The sequence below is a fragment of the Electrophorus electricus genome, chromosome 21, assembly GCF_041902795.1.
Source record: "Electrophorus electricus isolate QZ-2024a chromosome 21, ASM4190279v1, whole genome shotgun sequence".
Lineage (NCBI taxonomy): Eukaryota > Metazoa > Chordata > Actinopteri > Gymnotiformes > Gymnotidae > Electrophorus > Electrophorus electricus.
Genome location: NC_137517.1, coordinates 2,311,573 through 2,328,511, shown reverse-complemented (window position 1 = coordinate 2,328,511; position 16,939 = coordinate 2,311,573). Strand labels below are relative to the sequence as shown.

General features: G+C 53.5%; 2 protein-coding genes across 4 annotated transcripts; both read left to right on the top strand.

Annotated features, from left to right (window-relative positions):
- The first annotated feature begins 1,786 nt into the window (after positions 1-1,786).
- LOC113590874 (microtubule cross-linking factor 3-like) lies at positions 1,787-7,045 on the top strand. The gene is made up of 6 exons (XM_035521281.2): positions 1,787-2,787; positions 3,033-3,257; positions 3,342-3,500; positions 3,766-3,834; positions 4,687-5,943; positions 6,487-7,045. The coding sequence occupies exons 1-6, from the start codon at positions 2,665-2,667 to the stop codon at positions 6,595-6,597; spliced, it is 1,944 nt and encodes a 647-aa protein (XP_035377174.1). The 5' UTR covers positions 1,787-2,664; the 3' UTR covers positions 6,598-7,045.
- Positions 6,972-16,883, top strand: LOC113590879 (uncharacterized). 3 transcript variants are annotated; one of them, XM_081704255.1, is made up of 6 exons: positions 6,972-7,111; positions 12,444-12,671; positions 13,700-14,095; positions 14,213-14,271; positions 14,392-15,151; positions 15,398-16,883. In XM_081704255.1, exons 2-6 carry the CDS (start codon positions 12,522-12,524, stop codon positions 15,611-15,613), a joined length of 1,581 nt encoding a protein of 526 aa, XP_081560381.1. In that variant the 5' UTR covers positions 6,972-7,111; positions 12,444-12,521; the 3' UTR covers positions 15,614-16,883. The 3 variants fall into 3 exon arrangements, with proteins under 3 accessions (XP_081560381.1, XP_026887007.3, XP_026887009.3); XM_027031206.3 differs by lacking the exon at positions 6,972-7,111 and adding an exon at positions 11,198-11,444; XM_027031208.3 differs by lacking the exon at positions 6,972-7,111 and adding an exon at positions 12,002-12,138.
- Positions 16,884-16,939: the final 56 nt, after the last annotated feature.

The following is a 16,939-nucleotide window of genomic DNA, read 5'->3' as shown; positions in this document are numbered from 1 at the left end:
TGAGGGCCATGCTCAGAGACTGGGAGAGCTGTGTTCAGGCACTGGGAGGGGCATGTTCAGGCACTGGGAAGGCTGTGTTCAGGCACTGGGAGGGGCGTGTTCAGGCACTGGGAGGGCTGTGTTCAGGCACTGGGAGGGGCATGTTCAGGCACTGGGAGAGCTGTGTTCAGGCACTGGGAGGGGCATGTTCAGGCACTGGGAGGGGCATGTTCAGGCACTGGGAAGGGCGTGTTCAGGCACTGGGAGGGGCGTGTTCAGGCACTGGGAGGGCTGTGTTCAGGCACTGGGAGGGGCGTGTTCAGGCACTGGGAGGGGCGTGTTCAGGCACTGGGAAGGGCGTGTTCAGGCACTGGGAGGGGCATGTTCAGGCACTGGGAGGGCTGTGTTCAGGCACTGGGAGGGGCGTGTTCAGGCACTGGGAAGGGCGTGTTCAGGCACTGGGAGGGGCGTGTTCAGGCACTGGGAGGACCAAGATCAGACACTCAGACAACTGGAGCTTTAAAATGGTTAATCCAGACTTAATCCAGACAATAATCTAGAAGCATTAATAATAACATTAATAGCAGTAGCAGTACTAAGATAAGGGCAGTAGCTAGTTCACACAATTAAGGCATGTATATTGCAATATCCCAATATACAGTAATACAGTATTTAAAATATAAGGAATGGAAGGAAACATATTCAATTAACCGCCCATTAGAAATATAGATTTTTGTAGTTAAAACTATTTAACATAAATGCTTAGTAATATGATGAAAAATCCTACATGCAAATATAAAATGTATTACATTAGGACTTTTATTTTTAACCACACAAAACCTCTTCCGTTGTATCCATCATTTCTATGCTTGGCTTGGACTGAGACCAGACGGCCCTGCCACTTACAGATACACAGCGCCTTCGTGTGGCCAGATAGAGTAATGCAGACTAGGCCTTCCTTACGTCATCCAGGACTCCTTCACAAAGAAACATTATTTTATTCCCATTCTTTTCCAAAGAAAATATTGAATTGTGTTTATCCAGAATGCATTTACAATAGTTACATGAAGTCAGAGCGAGTGTAACTTACTCTGAAAGCCTGTGGAAAATGGGGATCTGTTTCTTGGAGTAATGTTTAACAACTGTTTGTTTTTATAGCTTGTATAGCAACATGCTACCATAACATAGGCACAAGATGTCTGTTGTAGAACAATAGAAGAGCCCGCGTGCCAATGCTGCATTATGTGGCAGCACAGCAGAACTGTGTCTGCGACGGTGATGGTGTGAGGACATGCCGTTCGGCGAGGGAGGTGGCCGTGAACAGAGGGCATGGATCAGTTATAATCGGCCCCTGTATAACGTAAACTCATCTTATTATAGCATTTGAGGAGTGTGTGTGTGTCCTGTTGAGGTGCTGCGCAAACTAGGCCGTTACGTTAACATGTCCTTCTCTGGGTGTGAAGAGCTTGGCTATGCTGGAGTGTCTAGCATCATGGAGGCAGAGAGAGAGAGACCAGCAGAGAGATCAGCATCACCCCCCCCAGGCCTAGAGCAGACCACCACACCAGCCTTGAATAACCCCAGTCCCTCTCTCTCTCTCTCTATCTCTCTCTCTCTATCTCTCTCTCTCCCTCCCTCCCTCCCTCCCTCTCTCAATGCCAGTCTGTGTCTGGTACAACGAGGCCTCACTCCTGTCTCTGGAATCTCGAGTTTTAGTTATTAACGAGGTAAGACTTTTTAAACCCATCCAAATAATACCTTTACCTATTTACCTACATAGAATAACAACATACAACATTAGCCTTTAGAAGTGTGCAGTCTTTATTAGTTACGTTATAAGTCAAATCAAGCACCAATCAATCAATCAGTCCGAACGGTCTTCATGTCTGCAAACTGCAAAGAAGTTTGTTCACAGATGCAGAAGCTGGAGATGAGAAAGCGAAAACGTCATGCAAAAAATCAGATTTATTCTGTGTAGCCTGAGATTCCAATATGCGCGCCACGATGGCATCTCTCGAGTGGTTTGGATTGTTCACAGAACAAAGTCTGATTTGGACTTTTTCGGAGCACGCGCCGTGTGACATAATGAACTCCGCCGCGAGCGGCGCTGCGGTTTTTTCACTGGCAGACCACAGAACCGAGAGCGAGCGGCTGCGCACTCCCTCTTCTGCGCGAGCGAACGGAACCGCTACGAGATCGGCCTCGACGTCCACTGGCAGTCGGTCCTCGCGCCTTGTTCCGGAGCACGGAAGTGGGGCCAGTAAATGGACAGCGGGACATTGTCCTGCCCCGGTTCGGGGTAAACGTGTGGGAAGACCACGAGACAGCGCGAGGGCAGCTGTTCACTCCGATGGTGCTGAAACCGGCGCGTTTCGATCGCGCGGGGCGGATGCGGTCTGGAAAATCCAGGAGCGGATTAAATATCCAGGCACGCGGCGACCGCTGCGGTTACGCTGCCTCCACACCGACTCGCCGCGGATCGTTTCGGTGAAGCGCGAGCTCTCCTCCGGTAGCGTGAAAGGGGAGGCGAGGCGACGGAGCACCGCGCGGAGTGAAGCCCTGTGGAGCTGCGACAGGAACAGCGTCGGGAAGCGCGTGGGCTGCGTGCCTTTCTAGGGAGAAGGCTGCTTGCGACGAGAGCGCGACCAGTATCACACCACAAAGAGAGCGAGAAACAGCCAGAAGATGCACGCCGAACCAGCGGCCGCGCGTGCGGCCCAGGCCACGAGCCCCGAGCCTGTGACACAGCAGGATGAGGCCCTGCAGCAGGAGATCGAGAGACTGCGCGAGGAAAACGGAGACCTCAAGGTTTGTTTACGAAACACTGGGTGCAGCATCCGGCCTCGCATTAGTTCAGTCTGTCTTCCAGGCCTAAAGCTTTTCTAGAATAAAGATGTGATGGTGTATTAATGTAAAGCGGGAGGGTGCAGGGCATCCTCGACATGGTGTGCTAAGCAGCTCGAGCCTCGTCTTGTTCTTAGTCTTCCATTAATGGGTTGTTGTACCCAAAGGTGTCTAAAACGCAGTGACGAGTTACTTCCCCGCTTCTGCAGAACGAGATGGACGAGATGCGCGCGGAGATGGACGAGATGCGCGACACGTTTTACGAGGAAGACACCTGCCAGCTGCACGAGATGCGACGCGATCTGGAGCGCGCGAACAAAAACTGCCGCATTCTCCAGTACCGGCTGCGAAAGGCCGAACGTAAGCGCATGCGCTATGCGCAAACCGGAGAGATTGACGAAGAGCTGCTGCGGAGTCTGGAGCAAGACCTGAAGGTGAGTATGCAACCCACGCGAGGGCCTTAGCGGGTTTCACGCGCCCACTCGGAGTAAGCGTCGGTGCTTTGACGTGTGTGGCAGGTCGCGAAGGACGTGTCGGTTAGGCTTCACCACGAGCTGATGAACGTGGAAGAGAAGCGGACAAAGACGGAAGAGGAGAACGAAAGACTGAGACAGAATCTCATCGAGGTGGAGGTCACCAAGCAGGCTCTGCAAAACGAGCTGGATAAAGCTAAAGAGGTACACACACACTCACACACACACACACACACACACACACACACACACACTCACACACACACACACACACACACTCACACACACACACACACACACACACACACACACACACACACTCACACACACACACACACACTCACACACACACACACACACACACTCACACACACACACACACACACTCACACACACACACACACACTCACACACACACACACACACACATTTTACAACTTGATTCCTTTGCACTGCTGTCTCCACATAGTCTCACAGGAGAAGAGGCAGTAAGGATGGACAGAAGAGTGAGAGGAAGATGACTCAGACGCCCAGCGAAGTGAGTACACATACAAACACACACACACTACCTCACAGAGCAGCCTCTACGCTACCTCACAGAGCAGCCTCTACGCTACCTCACAGAGCAGCCTCTACGCTACCACACAGAGCAGCCTCTACGCTACCACACAGAGTAGCCTCTACGCTCTCTCACAGAGCAGCCTCTACGCTACCTCACAGAGCAGCCTCTACGCTACCTCACAGAGCAGCATCTACGCTACCACACAGAGTAGCCTCTACGCCATCTCACAGAGCAGCCTCTACGCTACCACACAGAGTAGCCTCTACGCTACCTCACAGAGTAGCCTCTACACTCCCTCACAGAGCAGCCTCTACGCTACCACACAGAGTAGCCTCTACGCTACCTCACAGAGTAGCCTCTACGCTCCCTCACAGAGCAGCCTCTACGCTACCACACAGAGCAGCCGCTACGCTAGTCTAGTGTAGAGTAGTTATTAGATGAATTTCCTTAAATTAAATACACAGGTCAAATGTTCAGTACAGAGTAACATATGAGTTTTAATGAGGTATATTTTCAGTTCTGGATAAGCACTGATAACGCAGGACAGTGATGCATTTATTATTATACTGGCAGGGTGGGATAAATGACCGTAGATTATATTAGCCAATGACGTCATCAGCTCAAAGGAGAAGAAGAAACTCCAGCAAGAAGTGAGCACGACGTCTGTAGGCGGGGCCACAACAGACCTGGCAGTATGATGTCACAGTCTATAGGCGGGGCCACAACAGAGAGTCTGGCTGCAGGATGTCACAGTCTGTCGTCAAAGATTAACCCGTTGCTTTTACGCCGGGTTCTGCGTAAGTAAATAAAGCTGGCTGCTGTTTGCAGGAGGACCAGGAGGATCTGAAGTGTCAGTTGTCCTTCATTAAGGAGGAGGCTACGCTAATGAGGAAGAAGATGGCCAAGATTGACAAGGAGAAGGACCGCCTTGAGCAGGAACTGCAGAAGTACCGCTCCTTCTACGGTGATTTGGACAGCCCCCACCCCAAGGGCGAGGCCGGTGGCCCGCCCACCACACGTGAGTCTGAGCTCAAGCTCCGCCTCCGGTTGGTGGAGGAGGAGGCCAATATCCTGGGCCGCAAGATCGTGGAGCTGGAGGTGGAGAACCGCGGCCTGAGGGCGGAGCTCGACGACATGAGAGGCGAGGAGCCGTCGTGCGCAGGCGTGGCCGGGGCGGCAGGGGGCGGGGCCAGAGAGCAGGGGGTGGAGCTGTCCGAGCTACGGCAGCAGCTGCAGCTGGTGGAGGACGAGGCGGAGCTCTTGCGGCGGAACCTGGCGGACGTGGAGGAGCAGAACCGGAGGGTGACGGGCGAGCTGAACAAGCTCCGCTTCAAAGAGGGCTCGCGGCACGGCGTGGGCGGGGCGGGGGGTGGGGCGGGGGGCGGGGCAGGGGGCGGGGCGGAGGCGCTGCAGGAGGAGCTGAAGGCGGCCCGCCTGCAGGTCAACGAGCTGAGCGGGAAGGTGATGCAGCTCCAGTACGAGAACCGCGTGCTGCTGTCCAACATGCAGCGCTACGAGCTGGCCTCGCCCCTGGGGCCGGCCTCGCACCTGGGGCCGGCCTCGCACCTGGGGCCGGCCTCCCGTGACAGCGATGCTGAGAGTGACGCCGGGGGAGGGGCTCGCAGGGGCAGCGATGACGACTCCTCCGCTTCGCGCCTCCCCCCCCACCGCAAGCGCGAGGGTCCCGTGGGCGGCGAGAGCGACTCGGACGAGGCGCCCGGGGCCCGTGGCCCGACCCCGACCCGCCCGCTGTACACGCCCGACGCCGGGCGCCTCCTCGCCCGCTCTGTGCGCGACCGCCAGCAGATGATCGACATCCAGGCGGAGGCGGAGCGGCTGGGGCGCACCATCGACCGCCTGGTCGCTGACACCAGCGCCATCATCGCCGAGGCGCGCGTGTTCGTGGCCAACGGCGACCTGCTGGGCCGCGGGGACGAGGACGAGGACGGCGGAAGGATCCGTGAACATGAGCTGCTCCACCGCATCAACGCCCAGATGAAGGCCTTCCAGAAAGAGCTGCAGAGCTTTATAGAGCGCCTGGAACTGCCCAGACAGGAGGAGAGACGCTCCGAGGAACCGCTGTCTGTGAGTCCTGCCTGAGAGAGAGCTTGCGCCGTGTGTGCATGTGAGATAGAGAGACAGAGGAGGTATGAATGTGGCTTTACTGGAGTGTGAGCGGCGGTGTGAAAGACAGCAGGGCGTGAGAGCGTAACAGGGTGTGTTTGTTTGAAGCGTGTACAACTTGTCAGCATTTTCTGCAATTACTATTAATTACTAATTAGCAAGTACTAAGATATTCCTGCCACGACTTTGTGGCCTCAGAGAACTGACAGATCTGAGATGAGAAAACCAATGTTTAAAAACCGTAAAAGGAAACCTAATATTTAGAGAACCGATACCGAAGCCAAATATTCTAGTGTTGCCAGTCAACAGGGCTTTGTTCATATTGCACTGCAGATACTACGCTAACAGCCGCTCACTAGAGCCGCTCACTAGAGCCGCTCACTAGAGCACCCATTGTGTTTTCCCTGTGACGTGTGGCTGACCATGGTTCTCTTCCCCTGGCTCTGTCCCTCTGCACCCCATGTGTTTTTTGGACGCACGCCTCTTAACCCTGCTGTTTACTAGATGTTCCAGCCCATCATCTTACTCATCCTCATCCTCGTTCTGTTCTCCTCTCTCTCCTACGCCACCATCTTTAAACTTGTTTTCCTCTTCACCCTCTTCTTCGTCCTGTGAGTTCCGCCCATTCCGCCATTAACATAGCCCCGCCCCCTTTGTTTTGTTTTGTTTTGTTTGTTTGTTTGTTTGTCGATGTCGTGTGCGTTCGCCATGGTTGCAGATGTACAGGAAGCTCACTTTCCCAGCACAGCCAGCCGTGTCTCTCTCAAGCAAACAGGACTACAGTACCCACAATGCACACACTCCCCAGAACTCTTCTGTATGGCTGCCATTGGACTACCCAGACCACGCGCTTGTGTTTTTTTTTTTTTGCCTTTGAGGACTACGGCTACGGAACAGAACACCTTTGAGGACTACACGCGCATGTATTCTGTAGCCTAAATGTAACAAAAAGTGGATTTGGCAATTACATGTATGCTTGCCACCGGGGACTACATTACCCAGCGCACATCTGTCCTGGAGGTCTCTACCAACATCTACCAAGCATATGGGCCCTTGCACCAACGCTAAGAGTGACTGTTTGAAGATTTCCCTCAGTGCCCAAGACTGGGTTAACCCCACTACTCCAGAGGTGAGTAAACAAACAGTAAACAGATTAACAACACCTCAAGGATTTGGACTAGATTCAGTCCAAACGGGCTGAGTCAGGGTGTCTAACTACAGCCCAACCAATTTTAGCCCCAGCACACCTGGCCCTAATGTTCAGACACTGAGCTTTCAGTACTGGATCAGATGTGTTGGGTCAGTGTTGGAGCTGATCTCTGCAGTATTGGATCAGATGTGTTGGCTCAGTGTTGGAGCTGAACCCTGCAGTACTGGATCAGGTGTATTGGGTCAGTGTTGGAGCTGAACCCTGCAGTACTGGATCAGATGTGTTGGGTCAGTGTTGGAGCTGAACCCTGCAGTACTGGATCAGGTGTGTTGGGTCAGTGTTGGAGCTGAACCCTGCAGTACTGGATCAGGTGTGTTGGGTCAGTGTTGGAGCTGAACCCTGCAGTACTGGATCAGGTGTGTTGGGTCAGTGTTGGAGCTGAACCCTGCAGTACTGGATCAGGTGTGTTGGCTCAGTGTTGGAGCTGAACCCTGCAGTACTGGATCAGGTGTGTTGGGTCAGTGTTGGAGCTGAACCCTGCAGTACTGGATCAGGTGTGTTGGGTCAGTGTTGGAGCTGAACCCTGCAGTACTGGATCAGGTGTGTTGGGTCAGTGTTGGAGCTGAACCCTGCAGTACTGGATCAGGTGTGTTGGCTCAGTGTTGGAGCTGAACCCTGCAGTACTGGATCAGGTGTGTTGGGTCAGTGTTGGAGCTGAACCCTGCAGTACTGGATCAGGTGTGTTGGGTCAGTGTTGGAGCTGAACCCTGCAGTACTGGATCAGGTGTGTTGGCTCAGTGTTGGAGCTGAACCCTGCAGTACTGGATCAGGTGTGTTGGCTCAGTGTTGGAGCTGAACCCTGCAGTACTGGATCAGGTGTGTTGGGTCAGTGTTGGAGCTGAACCCTGCAGTACTGGATCAGGTGTATTGGGTCAGTGTTGGAGCTGAACCCTGCAGTACTGGATCAGGTGTGTTGGGTCAGTGTTGGAGCTGAACCCTGCAGTACTGGATCAGGTGTGTTGGGTCAGTGTTGGAGCTGAACCCTGCAGTACTGGATCAGGTGTGTTGGGTCAGTGTTGGAGCTGAACCCTGCAGTACTGGATCAGGTGTGTTGGCTCAGTGTTGGAGCTGAACCCTGCAGTACTGGATCAGGTGTGTTGGGTCAGTGTTGGAGCTGAACCCTGCAGTACTGGATCAGGTGTGTTGGGTCAGTGTTGGAGCTGAACCCTGCAGTACTGGATCAGGTGTGTTGGGTCAGTGTTGGAGCTGAACCCTGCAGTACTGGATCAGGTGTGTTGGCTCAGTGTTGGAGCTGAACCCTGCAGTACTGGATCAGGTGTGTTGGCTCAGTGTTGGAGCTGAACCCTGCAGTACTGGATCAGGTGTGTTGGCTCAGTGTTGGAGCTGAACCCTGCAGTACTGGATCAGGTGTGTTGGCTCAGTGTTGGAGCTGAACCCTGCAGTACTGGATCAGGTGTGTTGGCTCAGTGTTGGAGCTGAACCCTGCAGTACTGGATCAGGTGTGTTGGCTCAGTGTTGGAGCTGAACCCTGCAGTACTGGATCAGGTGTGTTGGCTCAGTGTTGGAGCTGAACCCTGCAGTACTGGATCAGGTGTGTTGGGTCAGTGTTGGAGCTGAACCCTGCAGTACTGGATCAGGTGTGTTGGGTCAGTGTTGGTGCTGAACTCTTCAGGACGGCTGATAGTCTGTCCTGCCACTGCACAGCAAACCAACCTGGTGCTGAAACAAGTGCAACACTTGCGAACCCTTCACGGCTCACAGCACCAGAGATGAACAGATTTGCTAAACTAATTTAAAGTTCCAGTTGTAATAAATCCAAGAAATTGTTTTACCTACGTCAGCTTCTGTGTAATCCTTCATCTTACAGGTGACAAACAGCAGTTGTAAAATGCATTAGGAGTCAAACTAATCATAGTGTACTGTAGGCAGACATAACGCATACACTTACCGCTAACTTTTATCATGCATTTATTTATTAACAACAACCTGTACGTTTGTAGGCAATTAGTGACTGGACACCATCCACATCCTGCATGTCCTGCATGAGTGGTGTTAGAGAGACTGTCCACTCGTCTACGTCCTGCACAGTGTGTGTTAGAGAGACTGTCCCCTTGTCTACATCCTGCACAGGTGGTGTTAGAGAGACTGTCCCCTTGTCTACATCCTGCACAGTTTGTGTTAGAGAGACTGTCCCCCGTCTACTTCCTGTACGGGTGGCATTAGAGAGACTGTTCCCCCACCTAAGTCCTGCACGGTTTGCTAAGGAAACTGTTAAAGAGAAAAAAGAGACCAGAACCACAGAAACGCGTCTGTCTTCTGACAGTGTATTAGTGTGTAGATGTACATTACACGCAAGTCAAAACCAGTCGCACGAAGAACACAACAGCTCCACATCCTTCCCACCTCCCTGCCTCTGGGAGGGGCCTGTGTCTAGGAGGGGCCGGCCTGTAGACCTGGTGAGGAACGGAGTGGAGTCGAAACTGGATAGGGAATAACCCGGAAGCAGATCTAGAATGCACGCAAAGGATAAAAAACACACGCGTTGACGATGACTGCAGGATCAAGAAGATGTTTGTGATGAAGTGACTGATGAAGGTCAGTCCCTGTGTATGTTCGGGCCAGAGCACGGCAGATCAACACCCACCTTCATCTGAAACGTTAGCCTTGCCCTTCCCCACCCCGCCCTGCCTCGGTCCTCTGCTGCTGGGAGCGACCGCCGGTCTTCCTTGTGACGCGGTTGGGTGCGGTGTGGGCGGCAAGAATGTCACAGCTCAGTGTGCACATACTCAGCCCCTCTGTGCATGAGTGTAGGTGGTCCCTAGTGCTTAAAACCATATCTTGAATGATGTAGAAACAGTCATAGAGATGGATGACCCCGTGGGGCGTGGCAGGCATTGGAAGGCCCTGGTCTGCGTGTGTGCCAGGCTCTCTTCCCTCCCAGAGCCAGGGCACAGGTGTTCCCAGCACCTGACCGAGACTCCATACCGTCTGGGCAGACGGCAGGTACTGGGGTAACTACAGCTCGGATCGCTGCTAGCTCTCAGGGGCTTCCATCGCAGGTCTATGGGGAAGGGAGACGTTCTCACAGCTCCTCAAGGCCCAGTAATGTTCCCAGAGAGACAGCCAAGAACTGGCTTGTGTTTACAGCCGAGGGCTGGCTTGTGTTTACTTGTTGGTGGCCTATTTGGCAACACGTCTGTATGTGTGTGTTTCATCATGCCTTTAGCGACTGCTTTTATTCAGTAGTGGTAAATAATATGTCCGTGCCGACAAGGTCTTATTTTTACACGTGTTGCTTGGCAGCTAAAAATCAAAAATAGAGATGCGCGAGCATTCCGGTACATGCCCGAGAGCGCACGTTGCAGCCGGCCACTGTTTGGTTTACCTCGCGACCAAGACACGGCAACGTGGAGCGCTGCAGCAGGAGCCGAGCCGAGCGTGAAGTGAATGGAAGAGAATGCGGCGCGGCTCGTTTGCGCTCTGCTCTGTTCCCTCGGGCCCTGCCGACAGAGAGACGCTTTGTGTCGGTCATCTATTTGGGTCAGGGGTCAATGCTCGAGAGGAAGGGGAGGTGGGGTCACGTGAGGCACGCCTGGTGGTTTTTTTTGGGTCTAACGATCGAGGGTCACACTCATTTTAAACTAATGCAAGCGTGAAGGGCCGAACCAACTCCGCTAACGGGCATCCCGAGAAAAGACGCGTGAACCCCTAAACGCCGGCTGGCGGCCATGTGTGGCCCAGCTGTGGCACGGCCAAGGTAATCACACCTGCGCGCACTGTCACGAGCTCAAAATCTGCCAAGCCCCCAAACCAGAGCAGCAACAGCGCCGCGCCGCGCCGCAGGGGCGAGCTAATATAAGACCGCCAAACAGCCGTGCAAACACTTTCCTGCTGCCTTTGTAACTCTAACCCAGGGACGCCAGTGACGACAGCCGCTCACACGGGGACGGCAAGTGGCGGAATAAATCTGACATGATGACACCGGACACCGGGCTGGGCGACGCCGCGGGTGAAATAGCAGGAGGCGCTATAAAGTCGGGGCCCCCTCTCTGTGCAGGAGTTGTTTACCCTGAAGCACGGGGTGGGACACGGGACGGCTTTAGAATCCAATCCGCGCGACGCGTACGTCACAGAGGGGGAACTGGAAGAGGGCTCGCGCGCCGGTAGAGCGACCGGAGCTGCTGCCCGAGGCGGCACCGAGAGGAGCACCGCGCGCCGACCATTTCTCCAGCCACGGACTAAAACCTGCGCCCGTGTTTCCCGGAGACCAGCGCACCGGAGCTTTCAAACGGTGAGGGGCGTGATGTAGGTAACGGAACCGAATGCAGTCGCTGCGTTTTTAACGTGTTAAAGGAGAAAGCGATCCGTCCAGAACCGATTACTCCACCACCTGCTGTCTGAGGAATGAACGAAGATTTCATCATTACGGGACGCGGCTCGTGCTTCGCGAGGAGCCTGGCGCATGTTGCAGATGATCGATGCTTTTCTACGAGCTCGTAAGCGTGTCGTTTGCGTCGGCCGTGTGTGAGAGCAGGCTAAAAACGTCATTCACCTCCTTTTGTCTCTTGCGCGCACACGTGAATTTGCGTGGCTGGGTTACAGAGGCGAGTATATATAACTCGGTTCTTACGTCACATGGTCGTACGTTCGGGCGCGTTCGCGAGACACGGGGACATTCGGGTGTCGTGTTTCTTAACGGTGGGGGGGGGAAATCCGTCTTTAATTCAGCGATAGCGCGTGCACGCTCATAAATCTGAACCGCCTCGTGCACTAAGTGTTGGCGGATGAGACGATGCGCGGCCGTCAGGGTCGAAGATTTAGAGCGCGCGAGGCCCTCGTGTCCCACATGCGGGTGAAAGAAACGAAGAGCGTGTTGTGCACGCATCCCGGTAATTAGAGCGTGCCTAATGAAGACCCTCACCTGTAGGCATGCGCTGATTGATGACTCGGGTTTGAAGGATGGGAATGCGCTTGTAGTGGGTCAGGTGCGTGAGGCAGGGATACTTTCCTAGGATCCAGCATGGAAAGCTGCAGGAGAATTTCCATGCTGGGACACGGGTGGGGTGGGGTGGGGGTGTGTCTATGTTGTCTATAGCTCCAACACTTATTTCCTGGCTTATATGTAATTGAACATGTGTGTGTGTGTGTGTGTGTGTGTGTGATGGGAATATGCAGAATTTGCATGTGCCTTCAATGTTTTGTATTCTTGTGAATATTTTAGACTGTTGACAGTCTCTATCTCTCTCTCTCTCTCTCTCTCTCTCTCTCTCTCTCTGCTCCACCTTGCCAGACCTTTAAGCGATCTTTTGGAAACCCAGCGGTAGAGTCGACAACACAAGTACTCTGAGTGGAGGAAGGGTTGTTAGTGATGGCAGCGCTGGATCTTCACTGTGGGGTGGAGGACGTGCACGGAGCATGTGCGTGGGCCGGCGGGCGCATGGACCCGCTGGACAGCTTCGACTCCGAGATGCAGGAGTGGGAGGAGCAACTACAGGACGTGCAGAGGAAGATAGAGGAAGTAAGACACGTCCCACGCCGTCCAGCACTAAGAAACACCACCCAACACAAACACGTCCAGCACTGTCCAGCGCTAACAAACACCAGGAAGCACTAACAAACCATAACAAACACCACCTAACAGTAACACACATACCAGGAAATTTTAACCAACACTATTAGACACCAGCAACAGCAAGAGAAAAACCAGCAAACAAAAACAGAAACATAAACACCAGATAGCGACCAATAACCAGAACAGAAGCCAGAAGAGTTGTTTAAATGATTAACATGGTCAAACATAATTAACCAGTGACTTAACACCTAGTGAACCCTGAGCAAGAAAACAAATGCATTACACAAGGCACACATTCATCTGTGCTTAAACTCGCATACAAGCTGCACTGTAGCAGGAACTGCACATGCTCAGTAGCGACCCACTCATCAGCCTAGCTGCTGCTGCTGTCGTCATGGTTACTCACGGGAAGACTGCTGATTGGCTGATTGAGGTTTGACCCCCTACTGAAAGTGGTAGCGTTTGTTTCTCTCTCAGTGGTGGGCGGAGTTTGTGTGTGTTTATGTGGGTAAGAATAGCCTCCACCAAATTCATACACACACACAGTTCTATCTCAGTGGTTGGCAGAGTGTGTGTGTGTGTGTGTGTATGTGTGTGTGTGTAAGAATAGCTCCCTAGTTTTCATACACACATTGCCATGACAGATGTTAACAAGCTTATTAAACTCATAGTGACCAGACAAACAGACTACACACACACACACACACACACACACAGACGGAAAGATAATACTAATGACCCTAATGGTGTTGGAATGGACGGTCATTCTCTCTTGCGCTGCGTTAGTGGGAGAGCTTGTGTAACATGTTCACACCAAGCTCAGCGTTCCTGGGCTGGATTCATTCCGTGACCTTTGGGAAAACACAACCCAGAGGAGCTGTTTGCGCTGGGTAGCATGTGTGCTCATGTATCCAGGCTCCGCCCCCAGCATGATTGACATCTCCTCTCGCTCTCTCTGTGTCTCCGTGCTGCAGTTGTATAAAGAGGTGAAAGCTCGCAGAGGAGCCAGTGAGCACGCGCTGGTCTCAAACCACGCCCACACAGACCACGCCCACCTGGACTTCACCCTGCTCCCCGTGGATGCCGCCGGCGGTTACCACGGCCCAAACCGTTGCTATAGCGCTGGTGGCGAGGTCGGTTCGGTTCGACTGTGCAGTGAGGGGAGAGGCGATCTTCTGGCGTGGCACGCCAATGCCGTTAATCACCATGGCGATCATACTAACGGCACATGCGATTCCGAAGCTGGCTGCCATCACGACGGCTTCCTTTGCCCTATGAGCCGTGATGTCACCTTGAACATTCTGAACGGATACCTGGGTCAGGGAGAGGACGCTGCACAGAGACGCCGCAGTCCTGGAGCTCCACACGCGGTGGGCGGATTTCTGAATCTCCTTCATCCTCATGTGCACGCGCTGTGGAAGCCAGCTTGGTCTGTCGATTTACACTCTCTCTCTCTCTCTCTCTCTCTCTCTCTCTCTCTCTCTCAGGTCATGCAGAGTGTTCGCTGCCGTCACGATGGTGCTATACTGGGCCCTGTCCCTGGCAGGTGTGCGGTGTTACCGGGACGTCCTCTCTACACGTTGCATGCTCTCAGCTGTAGTGTTGTTACAGGTTACTTAACCAGTTCTCCTTTGTGATTGGCTGGTTGGCTTTATGTCTGCCACAGAATCGGCGATGTTTTGGCGGGTGAGTTTGAGGAAAACAGGAAGAACGGAGGCTTCGGTCCAGATGGAGCTCGTTATATGAGCTGGAAGGACGCCAGCTGTCCCAAAGAAGCCCCGCCTGAGAGACCGGCCAGCAAACTCAGACAGAGAGATGTAGCCCCGCCCATCCACATCCCCACTCGCTCCACCCACTTCCCAGAGTTGCCGCAGCAGCCGGACAGGAAGTGCTCGCTGGTGGACTGGAAGTGTGGCAGCCCCTCGGTGTTGCGTAAGTTCGGCGCCATGCTTCAGGAGAACGAGGGGAAGACCCTGATCGAGGACGGCACGGTTACCATGGTGATCTCGGCGGATCCCTCGAAGGCCCCCGCCACGCCTGTCTGCCAGCGCAAGCTCGGCGCCGGCCGGGTGTCTGCGCACGTGCCTGGACAGAAGTGCCCCCAGGACCCCGAGGTGTGGACTGCAGGCGTCGAGACCAGCCAGGAGCCTCGGGCAGTCGCTGGCTCCAGAACCATGCTTCAGAGCACAGGGGAACACAGGGGCCTCCCTAGAAAACCCCCAGTGAGCCCTGCACCGAGAGCAGGCGTCCAGACCGGGCTGTGGGGCCCCCAGGGCCTGGAGCGCCTGGCAGAGTGCATGACGGTGGACAGGACCCTGACTGCCTGTGCTGGGTCACAGTACCAGGGGAAGGGTCAGGATAGTAGAGGCCTGTGGGACAGCGTGAAAAGGGAGGAGCAGGGAACTGCAGAGTACAGTGTACAGCAGGTACACACACACACACACACACACACACACACACACATCATATGTGTATGCAGGAATATCTTTGACTTGCTTCTCCCAGCATACATGTATGTTTTGAACTGAAGTGTTTTTATGATCAAGTAAAGCCAAATTATCACAGAATTTACAGCAAATTACAGGGAGGTTACGGCATTTATACACACATCAGCACAAAACAATCAAGCACACGCAGGTGAAACACTCTTGCTCTCTCTTTGGTTGTTCTAGAACTGCCGTGAACCGTCTCCCGTCCAAGGCAGAAGAAGTTTCTCTCGACCTGCTCGACCAGCCAATCAGCGCCCTCCGTCCCGATGGGCTAGCCACACCCCCACGGCTAAGATCTCCACACCCTCCGGTCCCCAGTTCCACCCACCCAGCCCTGCACATAAAGCCAAGCAGTCATTCAGTAACTACAGCCTGTACACAGAAACTGTCATCATGTGACCAGGGACAGAACAGTGCGGGTCCTCCAGAATGGACAGAACGATGCGCGTTCACCTTTGACCTTTTCTAAATGGATCATCTTTCCGGCCTCCGCCTCTAACCCCCCTTTGACCCTTTGTTTTGTGAAGTGTGTTCTGCAGGGGTGACCCACGACCTCTAACACATTTAGAACTGCGTGTGTGTAAATACTGGGGTGTTGTAAAGACTGTGTGTAAATACTGTGCCTGTGTAAATACCGACTGCTCCGAGTGGACAGTGAAACTCGCATCCTTAGGTGGCCTGACGCACCTTTCTCTCATCACTTTGCCCATTTCCACTTCTTTCTATCATTCTCATGTCATGTTTTTTTTTCATCATGGTACTTTATGCTGGGATATCTCCCCCCCCCCTTCCGTGTTCTCGAGGGCGTCCTGCATCGGGTGCCTGCCGTGTGGTGAACATGGCGCCTAATGCAGCTGTGTGTGTTACGTGTGCACTGATCCTGTCGAACCCGCACCGTGGTGTTGGAGATGTGCCGAGTGAGTTGTGCCGTGCTTGTTACGCAACGTTTTGTAGAAATCTTCTGGGTGGCTTCAAGCCGGAGCTTGGCGGTGAGTCTCGCCGGGAGCTCCGAGCGTCTCCCGGAGCGACGTGCCTCAGGTTCAGGACTCCTGTACTCTGCTGCCTTTCTTTAGTACCGTGCCTGGTTTTGCTCTGAAGGCAGGAACGTGTGTTCACACTCTGGAGTTCCTGGTTCATCTTTCTTAAGCTCTTTCTCGTCACTCACTCTCTTACTCATACACACACACACACACACACTGCCGTTTCCTGTGTGCATGGACACCAACACAGTGCACGATGCACGGTTCCTCACGATACAGTTGTGGAAAGAGCCATGAAGCCAGAAACTTCAGAGTCTGTAGTAAAGTCTTACGTGTCTTAACCCGCCTAAAGTCCTACGACCGCGGGACAGTGGGGTAGCGGGACGGGCAAGACAGGCAGCCATTACGGTGTGGGGACATGCAGTAGGCGGAGCTTGTCACGTTCAGTACCTGAGCCACTCTGTTCTACCGCTGCCGTCTTGTGGGAGGGTCTTTCGCGGGGGTCTGGGATGGGACGTCTAGTCTCTGTACAGCACGACACGGAATAAGGACGTGATGCATTTTGCCAGCAGATTCTCGAACCATGTCTGCCGCTGTCATTACTACTATAATGTGTTGTTTCCATTTTCTCTCTAATAAATGCTTTCAAGTGCTTGGACAGCTTTGACCAATAAACACCCTGAAGGTTTGGTCTTTCTCTTTATTTTCACCTCTTTAATCCAGCTGTTTTTTTCTCTCACGAGAA

Bases quoted from the DNA above. Each gene is read 5' to 3' on its own strand.
- LOC113590879 (XM_081704255.1), top strand. From the start codon at position 12,522: ATGGCAGCGCTGGATCTTCACTGTGGGGTGGAGGACGTGCACGGAGCA. The intron at 12,672-13,699 runs GTAAGACACGTC...TCCGTGCTGCAG, and splicing joins TGCAGAGGAAGATAGAGGAA to TTGTATAAAGAGGTGAAAGC. The intron at 15,152-15,397 runs GTACACACACAC...TGGTTGTTCTAG, and splicing joins CAGAGTACAGTGTACAGCAG to AACTGCCGTGAACCGTCTCC.
- LOC113590874 (XM_035521281.2), top strand. From the start codon at position 2,665: ATGCACGCCGAACCAGCGGCCGCGCGTGCGGCCCAGGCCACGAGCCCC. The intron at 2,788-3,032 runs GTTTGTTTACGA...CCGCTTCTGCAG, and splicing joins AGGAAAACGGAGACCTCAAG to AACGAGATGGACGAGATGCG. The intron at 3,258-3,341 runs GTGAGTATGCAA...CGTGTGTGGCAG, and splicing joins GTCTGGAGCAAGACCTGAAG to GTCGCGAAGGACGTGTCGGT.